At 38.7% G+C, this 16,073-nt stretch overlaps 1 protein-coding gene and 1 long non-coding RNA gene across 7 annotated transcripts in view; one reads left to right on the plus strand and one right to left on the minus strand.

Annotated features, from left to right (window-relative positions):
* Window positions 1-16,073, plus strand: part of LOC112424656 (uncharacterized) — a 71,063-nt gene that overhangs the window by 35,852 nt on the left and 19,138 nt on the right. For both annotated transcript variants that reach the window (XR_011619768.1, XR_003015484.2), the window contains one exon: window positions 10,638-10,716. This is a non-coding gene — a long non-coding RNA (uncharacterized lncRNA). The remainder of the gene's footprint in view (window positions 1-10,637; window positions 10,717-16,073) is intronic.
* Window positions 1-16,073, minus strand: part of LOC105469993 (glycerol kinase 5) — a 74,555-nt gene that overhangs the window by 28,860 nt on the left and 29,622 nt on the right. For all 5 annotated transcript variants that reach the window (XM_071091037.1, XM_011721673.2, XM_011721674.3 and 2 more), the window contains exons 5-9: window positions 14,444-14,575; window positions 3,013-3,088; window positions 1,093-1,154; window positions 836-909; window positions 582-642 (exon numbers count right to left, since the gene is read on the minus strand). In XM_071091037.1, coding sequence (XP_070947138.1) covers window positions 582-642; window positions 836-909; window positions 1,093-1,154; window positions 3,013-3,088; window positions 14,444-14,575 — 405 coding nt within the window. The remainder of the gene's footprint in view (window positions 1-581; window positions 643-835; window positions 910-1,092; window positions 1,155-3,012; window positions 3,089-14,443; window positions 14,576-16,073) is intronic.

The raw sequence follows: 16,073 nt of genomic DNA on the forward strand, positions 1-16,073 counted from the left end.
AAAAAATTTAAATTTTCTGATAAACAATATACAGGCAAGTCAGAAAAGGTTATAAAGTACTTCCATGATAGAATACTGGCTCAATGGTCCCCTTCCCAAAAATATAGCAGATACTCTAGTCATATCCAGGCACCTTTAACTTAAAAAGAAAAAAAAAATAGGCCGGGCGCGGTGGCTCAAGCCTGTAATCCCAGCACTTTGGGAGGCCGAGATGGGCGGATCACGAGGTCAGGAGATCGAGACCATCCTGGCTAACACGGTGAAACCCCGTCTCTACTAAGAAATACAAAAAATAGCCGGGCGAGGTGGCAGCGCCTGTAGTCCCAGCTACTCGGGAGGCTGAGGCCGGAGAATGGCGTGAACCCGGGAGGCGGAGCTTGCAGTGAGCTGAGATCCGGCCACTGCACTCCAGCCTGGGCTACAGAGCAAGACTCCGTCTCAAAAAAAAAAAAAAAAAGAAAAAAAAAATAATCTTTACTCTGCCAAAGACATTCTGTTTCCCTTAAAGCCAGTCCCAATTATTCATACATATTACTTTAGTTTATACTATACAAAGGGAATCCCTCAAGTTTCCTACTTACCAAGGCAACTATTGGTATAGGCACACCAAATATCTCTTCATCCACTGATCCAAAATTGTGGCTTCAAATAAAATTCATTAAAAAGTTAGTTTATATTAGTTTTAAAACTCAGCGAATTGTTTTTTTGCATAAGCCAAAAAGTTACATAACGAACACACAAGTCCTTCAAACATGTAATAAAATGCTTTTCCCCACAAAACAAAATGAATTCAAGAACCATTGTGCTGGTTACCATGTCTGATGTTTATTATTACCTTGTGTCCCTCACGGGAGGTAGGAGAGAAAGTGGTATCGAAATTAGAGAGGTAATTATCCCACTCCAACACATCTGAGGATAAAAACATACCATCAGAATATGCATATTTACATATATCAAACCTCTAAACATATATCAAAAAATCATGTTGTACATGATATATTTGTCAATTAAAAATAAACTAATTTTAAAAATTTAAATCTATCTATATTACACAAAAATGTATGATTCAAAAAGAAGAAGAAAAAATTTTACCTTATATGGGTCAAAAAGTCCAGTTGTACTAGCATTTGAAAAATCTGTGGCATATACAGAACCTAAATTTAAATAGGAAAAATACATTTATTATCAGATAGTATAAATCAACACCTATCCATAGTGTATAATATAGACCTTTGTCTACCCTCAAATTCATTCCAAAATGTGTATTTTCTTTCTTTCTTTCTTTCTTTTTTTTTTTGAGATAGAGTTTCACTTGTTGCCCAGGCTGGAATGCAATGGTACGATCTCAGCTCACCACAACCTCTGCCTCCCAGGTTCAAGTGATTCTCCTGCCTTAGCCTCCCGAGTAGCTGGGATTAGAGGCATGTGCCACCACGCCCGGCTAATTTTATATTTTTTAGTAGAGATGGGGTTTTTCCATGTTGGTCAGGCTGGTCTCAAACTCCCAACCTCAAGTGATCCGCCCGCCTTGGTCTCCCAAAGTACTGGGATTACAGGCGTGAGCCACCGCACCCGGCCCAAAATGTGTATTTTCAATGTGAAGTCTCCAAAAGCAATTTCCCACTTAATTTTTTATAAACTTTTATAGTTGTGCAAAAGTACTTACATACATGTTGTCACTTTATGATCCCCCAGTTTAAAGATAACAAAGAGGCTCAAAGATGTTAATGTCACCCATAGTTATACCCACTAGCAAAATGGCAGATTTATGACTGAACTTGTCTTATTATTCTTGAAATTAAGACTGTTCCCGGCAGGGCGCGGTGGCTCAAGCCTGTAATCCCAGCACTTTGGGAGGCCGAGAAGGGCGGATCACGAGGTCAGAAGATCGAGACCATCCTGGCTAACAGGGTGAAACCCCGTCTCTACTAAAAAATACAAAAAACTAGCTGGGCGAGGTGGCGGGAGCCTGTAGTCCCAGCTACTCGGGAGGCTGAGGCAGGAGAATGGCGTAAACTCAGGAGGCGGAGCTGGCAGTGAGCTGAGATCGAGCCACCGCACTCTAGCCTGGGCAACAGAGCGAGACTCCGTCTCAAAAAAAAAAAAAAAAAAAAAAAAAAAAACTGTTCCCCAGTCTTATATTGAAGTTTCATCACAATTTATTTAAAAATTGTCCTCCTCTTATAATAAATCTAGAATAGGCCGGGCTCGGTGGCTCAAGCCTGTAATCCCAGCACTTTGGGAGGCCGAGACGGGCGGATCATGAGGTCAGGAGATCGAGACCATCCTGGCTAACACCGTGAAACCCCGTCTCTACTAAAAATACAAAAAACTAGCCGGGCGAGGTGGCGGGCGCCTGTAGTCCCAGCTACTCCGGAGGCTGAGGCAGGAGAATGGCCTAAACCCGGGAGGCGGAGCTTGCAGTGAGCTGAGATCCGGCCACTGCACTCCAGCCCGGGCTACAGAGCAAGACTCCGTCTCAAAAAAAAAAAAAAAAAAAAAAAAAAAAAAAAAAATAATAATAATAATAATAAATCTAGAATAAGTCTAGCTTTACTAGAACATGTTGTTATTAGGATATCAGAGAGCAGTACGTCTGGAGTACAGGAAGGGGGGAAAAAAAAAGTAACTTCTGGCCAGGTGTGGTGGTTTATGCCTGCAATCCCAGCACTTTGGGAGGCTAAGGCAGATGGACTGCTTGAGTCCAGGAGTTCAAGACCAGCCTGGGCAACATGGCAAAACCCTGTCTCTACTAAAAATGCAAAAAATTATCCAGGCATGGTGGCACATACCAATAGTCCCAGCTACTCAGGGGGCTGAAGCGGGAGGATCGCCTGAGCCCCGGAAGCTGAGCTGCAATGAGCCATAATTATACCATTGTACTCCAGCCTGGTTGACAGAGCGAGACCCTAGCTCAAAAAAAAAAAAAAGCAACTTCTACTTTTTTCAGGCAAATCATTTCTCCTGATCAAATTTCAGTTACTTAAAATAGATCTTCCAGGTCATCTTTACCTTTTGTGAGCTTATACAACAACCAGGTATCAACAGTTCCGAAGCAGCAATTTTCTTCTTCAACTGCCTTTTGCACCTTGAAAACACAACAGCACAAAATCGATTCAAAAAGGCCAAATTACTAAGTGCATGATTAAATGCAGATCAGTGATACAATATAAACCCATTTTTATAAAAATTAATATGTACACAGAAAAAATTTCTAGAACATATTCCAAATGGTTCTAAGTGATTATTATATAGGGAATGAGATCTAGCCGGGGGAGAGAGGGAAGATTTTCATTTTCTATATAATATTTCTGAAAGGTTTTAGTTTTATACCAAGCATGTGTTAGTTACTTTTGTGTTTTTGTTTCTTTTTTTAAAAAAAAGCATATACATTTTTAGTTTAAACATACACTAGTTGGCTGGGTGCGGTGGCTCACACCTGTAATCCCAGTACTTTGGGAGGCTGAGGCAGGAGGATCACCTAACGTCAGGAGTTCGAGACCAGCCTGGCCAACATGGTGAAACCCCATCTCTACTAAAAATGCAAAAACTGGCTGGGCACGGTGGCTTACACCTGTAATCCCAGCACTTTGGGAGGCCGAGGTGGGCAGATCACGAGGTCAGGAGATGGAGACCATTCTGGCTAACATGGTGAAACCCCATCTCTACTAAAAAATACAAAAAAAAAAAAAAAAATTAGCTGGGCATGGTGGCGGGTGCCTGTAGTCCCAGCTACTTGGGAGGCTGAGGCAGGAGAATGGTGTGAACCTGGGAGGTGGAGCCTGCAGTGAGATGAGATCACATGACTGCACTCCAGCCTGGGCGACAGAGCGAGACTCCGTCTCAAAAAAAAAAAAAAAAAAAGCCCAAAGCTGGGATGGTATACTACGGCCCATAGGCCAAATCCAGCCTATTCTCTGTTTTTGTATAGCAAATTAAAAATGGTTTTCATAATTTTTAATGGTTAAAAAGACAAAAGGAGAATATTTTGTGACACATGAAAATTATATGAAACTCAAATTTCAGTGTCCATAAATAAAGTCTTATTGGAACACAGCTATGCTCATTTGTTGCCTATGGCTGCTTTCATGGCAGAGTGGTTGTGACAAAAACCTTATGCCCCTCAAAGCCTAAAATATTACTAACAGGACAATTCTTGGCATAAAGCATGCCAAGGGAAACAGAGGTGTCAACACCTCTTTAAACTATAATAGCTAGCAGAGAAACTGAAATGCCTATTAGGGTGTTATTAACAAACTGAAAAACAATTTCTTGAAAAAAAGTTTATCACCTCTATAACTCTTATGTGTCCTTCAAGACCAGCATTTCCTGGCTTTGTCCAAGCCTGGCCCACTCCCACACTCCTTCTAACTCAGTCTGTAGCATCCTATGGATAGCTTCCATTTAGCCATTATCTCACACCATTACTGCCTCTCTACTAGACCCTTAGCTCTTTAAGGGCAGGGACAAGATTGCATTTATATTCATAATCCCAACACGTAGGAGGGTTCCCAGCAAATGGCAGATGTTCCCAAAAATACTTAAGTAAGTAAATAACTGAAATAAAAAGAAAAGCAAATGAAAACATTTAAAGATAAATTATACTTTAATAGTAGAAAGGATCAGTAAAATGAAAACAAATGACATGAGTTCCAAAAACAAGGTCATTTATAGGTTATTTATAATACAAGTACTTTAATATTCCATTCAAGAGTTATGCCACTTAAATATGGAGTGCTTTAAAGTAATATTATATTTCAAACTCTTGTTAAATTTAGAAATTTTTATTCTAAAATTTGTTCCAGATATAATTTTTTTAATAGCCAAAAGTTAACCTGTATTTCAGTGAGTAGCACAATGCCTGACAGGTGTTCAATTCATCCATCTATTAAAAAAATATTTATGAGCCAGGGTCTCTGATAGGTGCTAGGCCCCTAGGAGGCTAGGGTAACACAGAGTAGACATTGGGGCTTCCTAAGGTAGGAGGACCAAGGTCAACCTCCCTCACATTGGCTAATGACTGCAAATGGCTCTACCCTAAGAGCAGGAGTAAACTAGAAGGACAGGCTCTCATAGGAACTACAAGTCAGATTTGAATCATCTCAATTATTAAGTTGGATTGAGATAATCCTTTAAACTGGAAGAATGGAAGAAACAAACATAAATCGTTATCTAGAGCAAGACAGCATTATGTTAAGGCTCTCAAATTCTACACACAATTTTACAAATATAATGTCAAGATCACATATATACACATATACACAAATAAGTAACCAGACATATGAAGAAACAATAACATGGAAGAAAAACAAAAACAGGAAAAAAAGACAGTCCATGGGAGCTACAGATGTTGGAATTCACAGTCATGGACTTTAAAATAAACATGCTAATTATATGGGAAAAAATATAAATTATAGAACTAAAAAATTAGGAACTTAATGGGTTTTAATAGCACATTAGAAACAATTGAAGAGTGAATAAAAGAATTGGAAGATAGGTTGGAATAGGCTGGGTAGAATGAAGCAAGGAAAGACAAAAGGATGGAAAATATGTAAGATAGGGTTAGATATACAGGGGATTGAGAAGGTCTAAACTTAAAAATGTACAAGAAGGGACTCCGATTTCCTGTTTGATAGGTAAAGAGCTTGGAAGTCATTACTTATATCCTCACACACACACACACAAAAAGTAAACTGAAAATCAACAACTCTCCTTAGATCCACAGAGAGTTGAGGTCTTAGGGCAATGGCCCGTATTTGGGCTTTGAGAAAAAAAGAAGATAAGGAGAATGGAGCAGAAATTACATTTGAAGAGATAACAGCTGAGAATTTTTCAAAATCAACAAAGACCTCAAGCAACAAATTCAAAAAGCCCTACAAACCCCAAGTAGCTTGCATAAAACACACTAAACCTAGATAATAAGCGCAGAAAATGTGTTTGATAAATTCAGTACCCACTCATAATAAAAAGTGTCAGCAAGCTTAGGAAAGAAAGAGAACTTCCTTAATTTGATAAAGTACAAAGGATAGCACCCCAAAACCTAATTCATCTAAGTAAAAAAATGTTGAAAGCCTTTGGTCCAAGATCAGAAACAAGAAACAGAATTAATGATCGCTCCTTCTAATCAACATATCCTGGAGGCCCTTGCCAATGAAAAAGAAAAATAGTGTTAAACCAGTAGAAAAAAAATCTAGTCATTTGCAAAAGACATAACTATACACACAGAAACATCCCTTGCAAAAAAAGCTATTAGATAAGTTACTAGAATAACTAAGTGAATTCAGCAGTATTACTGGATTAAAGGTCAATTCATAAAAAGTAACTATATTTCTAAAGACCAGCCAAAAAGAAGTATAAATAAATTTTATATTTTTTGAGACAGAGTCTGGCACTCTCGCCCAGGCTGGAGTGCAGTGGTGCGGTTTCAGCTCACTGCAACCTCCACCTCCTGGGTTCAAATGATTCTTCTGCCTCAGCCTCTCGAGTAGCTGAGACTACAGGTGTGCGCCACCAGGCTCGGCTGATTTTTGTATTTTTAGTAGAGACAGGGTTTCACCATATTGGCCAGACTGGTCTTGAACTCCTGACCTCGTGATCTGCCCACCTCGGCCTCCCAAAGTGCTGGGATTACAGGCATGAGCCACTGCGCCCAGCAAGAAGTATAATAATTTAAAGGACTAGTTAAAATAGCTACAAAAGATATCAATTGCCTAACAATAAGTCTACACATTAAAAAAAAAATTTAAGTGGGACTAGGTGCGATGGCGCGCACCTATAGCCCAGCACTTTGGGAGGTCAAGGTAGCAGGATCACTTGAGCTCAAGAGTTTGAGGACAGCCTGGGAAACATAGCGACACTCTGTCTCTATTATAAGTGAAAAAATTTGGCTGGGCTCTGTGTCTCACACCTGTAATCCCAGTACTTTGGGAGGCCGAGGCAGGTGGATCACTTGAAGTCAGAAGTTCAAGACCAGCCTGGCCAATATGGTGAAACCCCATCTCTACTAAAAATACAAAAATTAGCCACCTATAATCCCAACTACTTGGAAGGCTGAGGCAGGAGAATCACTTGAACCCAGGAAGCAGGGTTTGCAGTGAGCCGAGATGATGCCAAGGCATTCAACCTGGGTGACAGAGTGAGTCTCTGTCTCTAAATAAATAAATAAATAAACAAATAGTGAAAACATTAGCCAGGCATAGTGGCACATGCCTGTAGTCCCAGTTACTCAGGAGGGTGGGGCAGGAAGCTCACTTGAGCCCATGAGTTTTGAGGCTGTAATGAGACACGATCATGCCACTGCACCCCAGCCTGGGTGACAAAGCAAGAATCTGTCTCTAAACAAACAAAAATTTTTTTAATGGGAAAAGATCTGAACAGACACCTCACCCAAGATATACCAATGGTAAATAAGCACATGAAAATATGCTCTGTATTACATGTCATTAGGGAATTGTAAACAATGAATATTACTACACACCTATTGAAACAATAAGATACTACTACACACCTATTAAAATAGCTAAAATCCAAAGCACTGACAACATCAAATGTTGGCAAGGATATGAAGCAAGAGGAACTCTCCAACTGTTGGCAGGAATGCAAAATGACACAGCTACTTTGGAGGATAGAGCTTGATAGTTTCTTACAAAACTAAATGCAGTCATACCATATGATCCAACAATCATACACCTATTTACTCAAACGAGTTCAAGATTTATGTCCAAATAAAAACCTGCACACAAAAGTGTATAGCAGTTTTATTCATAATTGCCAAAAGCTGGAAGCAACCAAGATGTTTTTCAATAGGTAACTGGATAGGCCAGGCACGGTGGCTCATGCTTGTAATTCCAGCAGTTTGGGAGGCCGAAGCAGGTGGATCACTTAAGGTCGGGAGTTCGAGAGCAGCCTGGCCAACACGATGAAACCCCATCTCTACTAAAAATACAAAAATCAACTGGGCATGGTGGCAGGCACCTGTAATCTCAGCTACTTGGGAGGCTAAAGCAGGAGAATTGCTTGAAACTGGGAGGTGGAAGTTGCAGTGAGCCGAGATCACGCCACTGCACTCCGTCTCAAAAAAAAAAAGTGATTGGATAAACTGTGCCACATTCAGACAATGGAATATTATTAGGTGATAAAAGAAATGAGCTATCAAGGCACAAAAATACATGGAGAAACCTTAAATGCATATTGTTAAGCGAAAGAAGCCAGTGTGTAAAGTCTATATACTGTATGATTCCAACTATATGATATTCTGGAAAATACAAAGTTGTAGAGACAATAAAAATATCAATGTTACCCAGGGTTCAGAAAGAGATGTGAGTAGGTGAAGGATAGGGGATTTTTCAGGGCAGTGAAACTATGGTGTATAATAGTACTGCAATAGTAGATACATTACATTAATAATAATGTTTCCATATTGGTTCATTAATTGTAACAAATGTACTACCATAATACAAGATGCTAATAAACAGCAGAAACTGTTGGATATGGAAACTATATTTACTGCTGAATGTTTCTGTAAACCTAAAACAACTCTAAAATTAAAGTGTATTAATTTATTAGAAAACAAAGGACTGAGGTACTTCACAAAAGGATATACAAATGGTAAGTATGTGAAAAGTTATCAACTTTGTTAGGAAATAGAGTAATGCAAATTAAAGCCACAATGAAATTGAGAAGTGTGCGTTTTCCCATATTGTTCCTTTTTCAAGATTCTTTTGCTAATCTGGGTTTCTCAAATTTCTAGGTGAATTTTAGGATCAGCTTGTCTGCTACAAAAAAAAAAAAAAAGAGGAATTTTGGTAGAAATTGTGTTGTACCTGTAGATAAATTTGAAGAATACTATAATCTTAACAGTATTAAATATTCCAATCCATGTATATGTCTTTCCATTTATTTAGGCCTTCATTAACTGTATTCAACAATGTTTTGTACTTTTCAAAGTAAATATTTTGTAGTTAAGCTTATTCATATGTATTTTATTCTTTTTGATGTTTTTGTAAATGAAATTGTTTTCTTTCTTTCTTTTTTTGGCAGGCGGAGACAGCATCTTGCTCTGTTGCCCAGGCTGGAGTGCAATGGTGTGATTTCGGCTCACTGCAACCTCTGCCTCCCCAGTTCAAGCGATTCTCCTGCCTCAGCCTCCTGCATAGCTGGGATTACAGGAGTCCATCGCCATGCCTGACTAATTTTTGTATTTTTAGTAGAGACGGGGTTTCACCATGTTGGCCAGGCTGGTCTCAAAATCCTGATCTCAGGTGATCCACCTGCCTCAGCCTCCCAAAGTGCTGGGATTACAGGCGTGAGCCACTGCGTCCAGCCAAAATTGTTTTCTTAATTTCATGTTCTAGTTGTTCATTGCTAGTATATAGAAACACGATTAATTTTTAGCTGTATGCAGCGGGTCACACCTGTATTCCCAGCAGTTTGGAAGGCTGGGGTGGAAAGATTACTTGAGCTCAGGAGTTCAAGAGCAGCTAGGACAAAATAGTGAGACTTTGTTTCTACAAAAATTTTAAAAATTAACTGGGGCCAGGCACGGTGACTCACACCTGTAAGCCCAACACTTTGGGAGGTCGAGGTGGGCAGATCACTTAACGTCAGGAGTTCGAGACCAGCCTGGCCAACATGGTGAAACTCCGTCTCTACTAAAAATACAAAAGTTATCTGGGCATTGTGGTGCACACCTGTAGTCCCAGCTACTTGGGAGGCTGAGGCAGGAGAATCGCTTGAGCCTGGGAGGCAGAGGTTGCAATAAGCCAAGATCATGCCACCGCACTCCCGACTGGATGACAGAGTAAGACTCCGTCTCAGAAAAAAAAAAAAAACTTAACTGGGCATAGTGGTGTGCGCCTGTAGTCCCAGCTACTCAGGAGGCTGAAGTAAGAGGATCTCTTCAGCCTGGAGGTTGAGGCTACAGTGACTGCTATTGTGCCACTGTACTCAAGCCTGGGTGACAGACTGTCTCAAAAAAGAATTTTTTTTTTTTTTTTGTATATTGATCTTATACCCTCTGACCTTACTACACTCATTTATAATATTAGTGCTAATTTTTTTTAGGAAATTCCTTAGGATTTTCAATATACAAGATCATGTCATCTGCATCATAGAGATAGTTTTACTCCTTCCTTTCCAATCTAGTTGCCTTTTATTACATTGTCTTGTTCAACTGCCCCGGCTTAGAACCTCTCATACAATGTTAATTAGAAGTGGTAAGAGTGGACATCTTTGTCTTATTCCCGAACTTAGGAGAAAAACGTTCAGTCTTTGACTATTAACTATGGTGTTGGCTGTGAGTTTTTCACAGATCACATTGAAGCACTTTCCTTCTATTCCTAGTGTGTTGAGCATTTTATCAGGCACTAGATATTGTCAAACACTTTTTTCTACATCTACTGACATGATCTTTTTTTTGTCCTTTATCCTATTAATATGGTGTATATTAATTTTCTATTTTTTTCATTTACCAGTTTTAATAAAAGATCCATATTAATCGATTTTTGAATGCTAAACCAATCCTGTATTCTTGGGATAAATCCCACTTAGTCATGATATATAATCCTTTTTATATGTTGCTGGATTTGACTTGCTAATATTTTGCTGAAGTTTTGTGTGTGTGTGCGGTTTTTTTCCAGAGACAGGGTCTTGCTCTGTCATCCAAGCTGGAGTGCAGTGGTGGTGTGATCCTAGATCATTGCTGTCTCAAACTCCGGGGTAAGCAATCCTCCCATGCCAGTCTCCCAAGTAGCTGGGACTACAGGTATGTATTACTATACCCAGCTAATTTTTTAATTTTTAATTTTTTTGGAGAGATGGTGTCTTGCTATATTGCCCAGGCAGGTCTGGAACTTCTGGGTTCAAGCAATCCTCTTGCCTTAGACCCCCAAAGTGCTGGGATTACAGGCATGAGCCACCACACCCAGCCTTGTTGAGGATTTCTGCATTTGTATTCATAAGGAATATTGGTCTGTCAGTTTATTTTCTCTTGATGTCTTTGATTTGGTTATCAGAGAATAATGGCCTAAAAGAAAGAGCTGGGAAGTATCTCTCACTCCAAAAATGGAAGTATAATCCACTATTGATGGGGTATTAAAGTCTCCAACTATTACTATTCAATTGTCTATTTTCCCTTTCTATTTTTTGGAAGAAGTTGTGAAAGGATTGTGTTAATTCTTCTTTAAACTTTTGGTAGAATTCACTAGTAAAGCCATCTGGCTCTGGGCTTTTCTAGGTGAGAATTTATTATTTATTACTTCAATCTCTTTACTTGTTATAGATTTATTCAGATTATTTATTTCTTCTTGAGTTATTTCCAGTAGTTTGTGTTACTTCTAGGAAATTTTTCATTTTATCTTGGTTATCTGATTTGTTGGCATGCACTTGTTCATGGTATTGCCTATTAATGCTTTGTATTTCTGTGAGGTCAGTATTAATATCCATAATTTCATAATAATTCATAATTTTAGTTATTTGGGTTTTCTCTCTTGTCTTTGTCAGTTTAGCTAATCTTTTCAAAGAAGCAACTTTTGATTTTATTGATTTTTCTTCACTGTTTTTCTATTCTCTATTGCATTAATTTTGCTCTAATTCAATTATTTCTTTCCTTCTGCTTGTTTTGGATTTAGTTTGCTCATCATTTTCCATGTCGTAAGGTAGAATGGTAGATTATTGACTTGATATTTTTCTTCTTTTTAAATATACTCTTCTACATGTAATATAGTCTTACTATAAATTTCCTTCTAAGTACTTTATCTGCATCTAATAAGTTTTGGTATGTTGTATCTTATTTTCATTCATCTCAAAGTATTTCTTAATTTTCTCTTACGATTTCTTCTTGGACCCATTGGTTATTTTTAAGTATGTTGTTTAATCTTCATGTATGTTAGAACTTCCCAAGTTTTTTCTGTTACTTTTAATTTGAAGCCTTTATGGTCAGACAACAGACTTCATATGATTTCAATCCCTTTAAATTTACTGAGGCTTGTAGTATGGCCTAGCCTATGATCTATCCTGGAGAAAGTTCCATGTACACTTCAGGAGAATGTATATTCTGTTCTTGGGTACAGTTTTCTATAAATGTCTGTTAGGTCTACTTAGTTGTTACTGTTAATCAACTTTCTATTTCCTTGTTAATCTTCTGTCTAGTTATTCTATTCATTACTGAAAGTGAGGGCCAAGCACAGTGGCTCTCGCCTGTAATCCCAGCACTTTGGGAGGCCGAGGCAGGTGGATCACGAGGTTAGGAGATCAAGACTCTCCTGGCTAACACGGTGAAACCCCATCTCTACTAAATATACAAAAAATTAGCCGGGCGTGGTGGTGGGCTCCTGTAGTCCCAGCTACCTGGGAGGCTGAGGCAGAAGAATGACGTGAACCCAGGAGCTGGAGCTCGCAGTGAGCCGAGATCATGCCACTGCACTCCAGCCTGGGTGACAGAGTGAGATTCCGTCTCAAAAAAAAAAAAGGAAAAAAAAAAAGAAAGTGGGGCACTGAAGTCTCCAACTATCCTGCTCGACTGTCTATTTTTCCCTTCAATTCTGTCCATTTTTGCTTCATGTAGTGTGGACCTCTGTTATTAGGTGTTTATAACTGTTATATATTTATGATGAATTGACCATCTTATCATTGTAAAATTCCCTTTTTATCTCTAGTAACATATTTTTGTTTTAAAGTCTATACTGTCTGATGTTAATATAACCACTCCGGTTTCTTTTTTTTTTTTTTTTTTTTTTTTTCTGAGGCGGAGTCTTCACTCTGTCGCCCAGGCTGGAGTGCAGTGGCACCATCTCGGCTCACTGCAAGCTCCGCCTCCCGGGTTCGCGCCATTCTCCTGCCTCAGCCTCCGGAGTAGCTGGGACTACAGGCGCCCGCCACCGCGCCCGGCTAATTTTTTGTATTTTAGTAGAGACGGGGTTTCACCGTGTTAGCCAGGATGGTCTCGATCTACTGACCTCGTGATCCGCCCGCCTCGGCCTCCCAAAGTGCAGGGATTACAGGCGTGAGCCACCGCGCCCGGCCACTCCGGTTTCTTATAGTGACTGTTTACATGATATATGTAACTGTTTACATGATACAGTGACTGTTTACATATCTTTTCCACTCACTTTTAACCTCTTTATATTTTTTAAATCTAAAGTGTGCCCCTTATAGACAACATATAGTTAGATCTTGTTTTTTTATCCAGTCTAATATCACACTCAGATATTATTACTTACCAACTAGGATGGCTAAAATATAAAAAACTAACAATGTCAATTACAATCGTAAATGAAATAAAAAGTCCTCTGATCACATACTGATAGTGTGTAAATTCTTATTATCACTTTGCAAAAGTGTTTTGACATTATCCATTAAAGATAAAGATATATGGCTGGGCGTGGTGACTCATGCTTGTAATCCTAGCACTTTCGGAGGCCGAGGCAGGCGGATCATGAGGTCAGGAGTTCAAGACCAGCCTGGCCAACATGGTGAAACCCCATCTCTACTAAAAATACAAAAACTAGCTGGGGATGATGGCCTGCGCCTGTAATCCCAGCTATTCAGGAGGCTGAGGCAGGAGAATCGCTTGAACCTGGGAGGCAGAAGTTACAGTGAGCCGAGATCACACATTGCACTCCAGCCTGGGTGACAGAGTGAGACTCCGTCTCAAAAAAAAAAAAAAAAAAAAAAGTGAAGACATATATAAACATTCATGCCCTAAAAATTCCATTCCTATGTATAGACACAGCAATTACATATACACCAAGAGATGCATTAATCATAACAGCTAAAAACAGGAAATAACCCAAATGTACATGAATAGAATAGACAATAAACTATGGTAAAATCATACATTGAACAGCAAATAGCAATGAAAATATAAGCAAAGTAATTTACACACAACATTGCTATATGTCAAAAACATGATGTTGAGCAAAAGGAGTCTGACACAAAAGAATTCCACTGATATAAATCAAAGATATGGCTCATGCCTGTAATCCATATGGTGGCTCACGCCTGTAATCCCAGCACTTTGGGAGGCTGAGGCAGATGGATCACCTGAGGTCAGGAGTTTGTGACCAGCCTGGCCAACATGGTGAAATCTCGTCTCTACAAAAAATACAAAAAATTAGCTGGGTGTGGTGGTGGGCACCTGTAATCCCAGGTACTCCGGAGGCTGTGGCAGGAGAATCACTTGAACCTGGGAGCCAGAGATTGCAGTGAGCTGAGATCGTGCCATTGCACTTCAGCCTGAGCAACAAGAGCAAAACTCTGTCTCAAAAAAAAAAAAAAAAAAAAGCAAAACAAACAAACAAACAAAAACAAGATGCCACATTGTCTTCCATTCCAATATGTGGTAGACAATTTTTCCTCAAATAATCAAATTACTATCTTTATTCCTTTAATTTTTTCTTCCCCGGAGTCTTCATATGGTTTACACACACACACAGTATTTTCTTACCTCAATCAGGTTCTGTAAAATCCAGACCAATCTCAAAGACGTCTGCTGGGTTGTGAAAGTGAACAAACTGGCTGCAAAAAGTCCTTTACTTCTAGTGAAAAAGTGAAGCACTCGGCAAGAACTGTGAAATATCTGTATTTTAAAAAACATATTTTAGGAAAATGCATTTAATAGTGTTTAAAATTTCCACATCAATTCTATATACATGCAAACAAACCCAGTAACAAGTCATTTAACTACTTATAATAGTGTTTTCTGCACTTAATAAAAAACAGCAATATTATCCTAAATAGGCAGTTTGTATGCTAACATATGAAATGCAACATACCTACTTTGAATTACTTTAGCAAACACCAGATGCTCAGGTACTTATTATAAACTTTAAAAAAAAAACAACTATATTTCACCTCGCTACCTATTTTTAACTATGATAGTGAAGGGAGAGAATCTAGGAAGGAGGCTATATTTGTAGTATTCTTATTTCAGTGGGATATGTACACTTTAAGTTTATTGCAGGCCTCCCAGATAAATCTATACTATTTAGTAGAATAGCATTAATTCACTAGTATTCCAATAGTAATAACATCTATATGAAGTTATCAGCTAATCTTTGATTTTAAAGGCTCATAGTCCAAATATTTTCACATTAATCATAATCTTATATCTTAGCTTCAAGCTGTCTCTATGAATCAAAGACCTGAGAACTCTTAATACTAGACAATGAAGGATGAGCTTTTATTGGCTTTTTTCTTTCCTATTAGAAATTAAGTTAGCAATAACACAGACAGAAATTTTTAAAATCCGGTTGTATGATTTTATTTAATACTACCTATACTTATCTAATGATCAAAGATCAAACATAAGCAAAATCTTTAATTTACAAAAAGCCTTAGGTATACAGAAAACAAGCTTTGAGTTTTAAGGTCTTTAAGACATACTGGGTGAAAAAAAAAAAAAAAAAAACCTATCCTGCCACACACTACAGGGATGTAGACGGACACTTCAACTTATGAAACTGATGTTTTACAAAACACTTATGAAATATTGCCCATTTCTTGTTGAACTTACCCACTTTTGTTAATCCTACCTCACTCCCCAAAATAAATTTAAAGATTTTGGTTTATTTGTGAAAAATAGTAATAAACATTTTTTTCTTTCACTTTTAATTGATAACACATCAATTAAGAAAATTTGTACACTCGGTTCTCTTTTTCAGTCTTGTCCTTTTAACTTCCTTCTCATCTTATTCAGTGCTCACACTTTCTTCATTTATATATACACACACACACACACACACACACACACACACACATATACATATGGTTTTTGGTTTTTTGGTTTTTTGAGACAGAGTCTCACTCTGTTCCCCAGGCTTACATTTTTTTGCTTAGAGTGCTGGAGTGCAATGGTGCAATCTCAGCGCAATGCAACCTCCACCTCTGAGGTTCAAGCAATTCTCCTCCCTTACCCTCCCAAGTAGCTGGGATAACAGATGTGGACCACCACGCCTGGCTAATTTTTGTACTTTTAGTAGAGATGGGGTTTCACCATGTTGGCCAGGCTGGTCCCGAACTCCTGAATTCAGGTGATCCGCCCACGCCAGCCTCCCAAAGTGCTGGGATTACAGACG

Source organism: Macaca nemestrina, chromosome 2 (assembly GCF_043159975.1).
Source record: "Macaca nemestrina isolate mMacNem1 chromosome 2, mMacNem.hap1, whole genome shotgun sequence".
Lineage (NCBI taxonomy): Eukaryota > Metazoa > Chordata > Mammalia > Primates > Cercopithecidae > Macaca > Macaca nemestrina.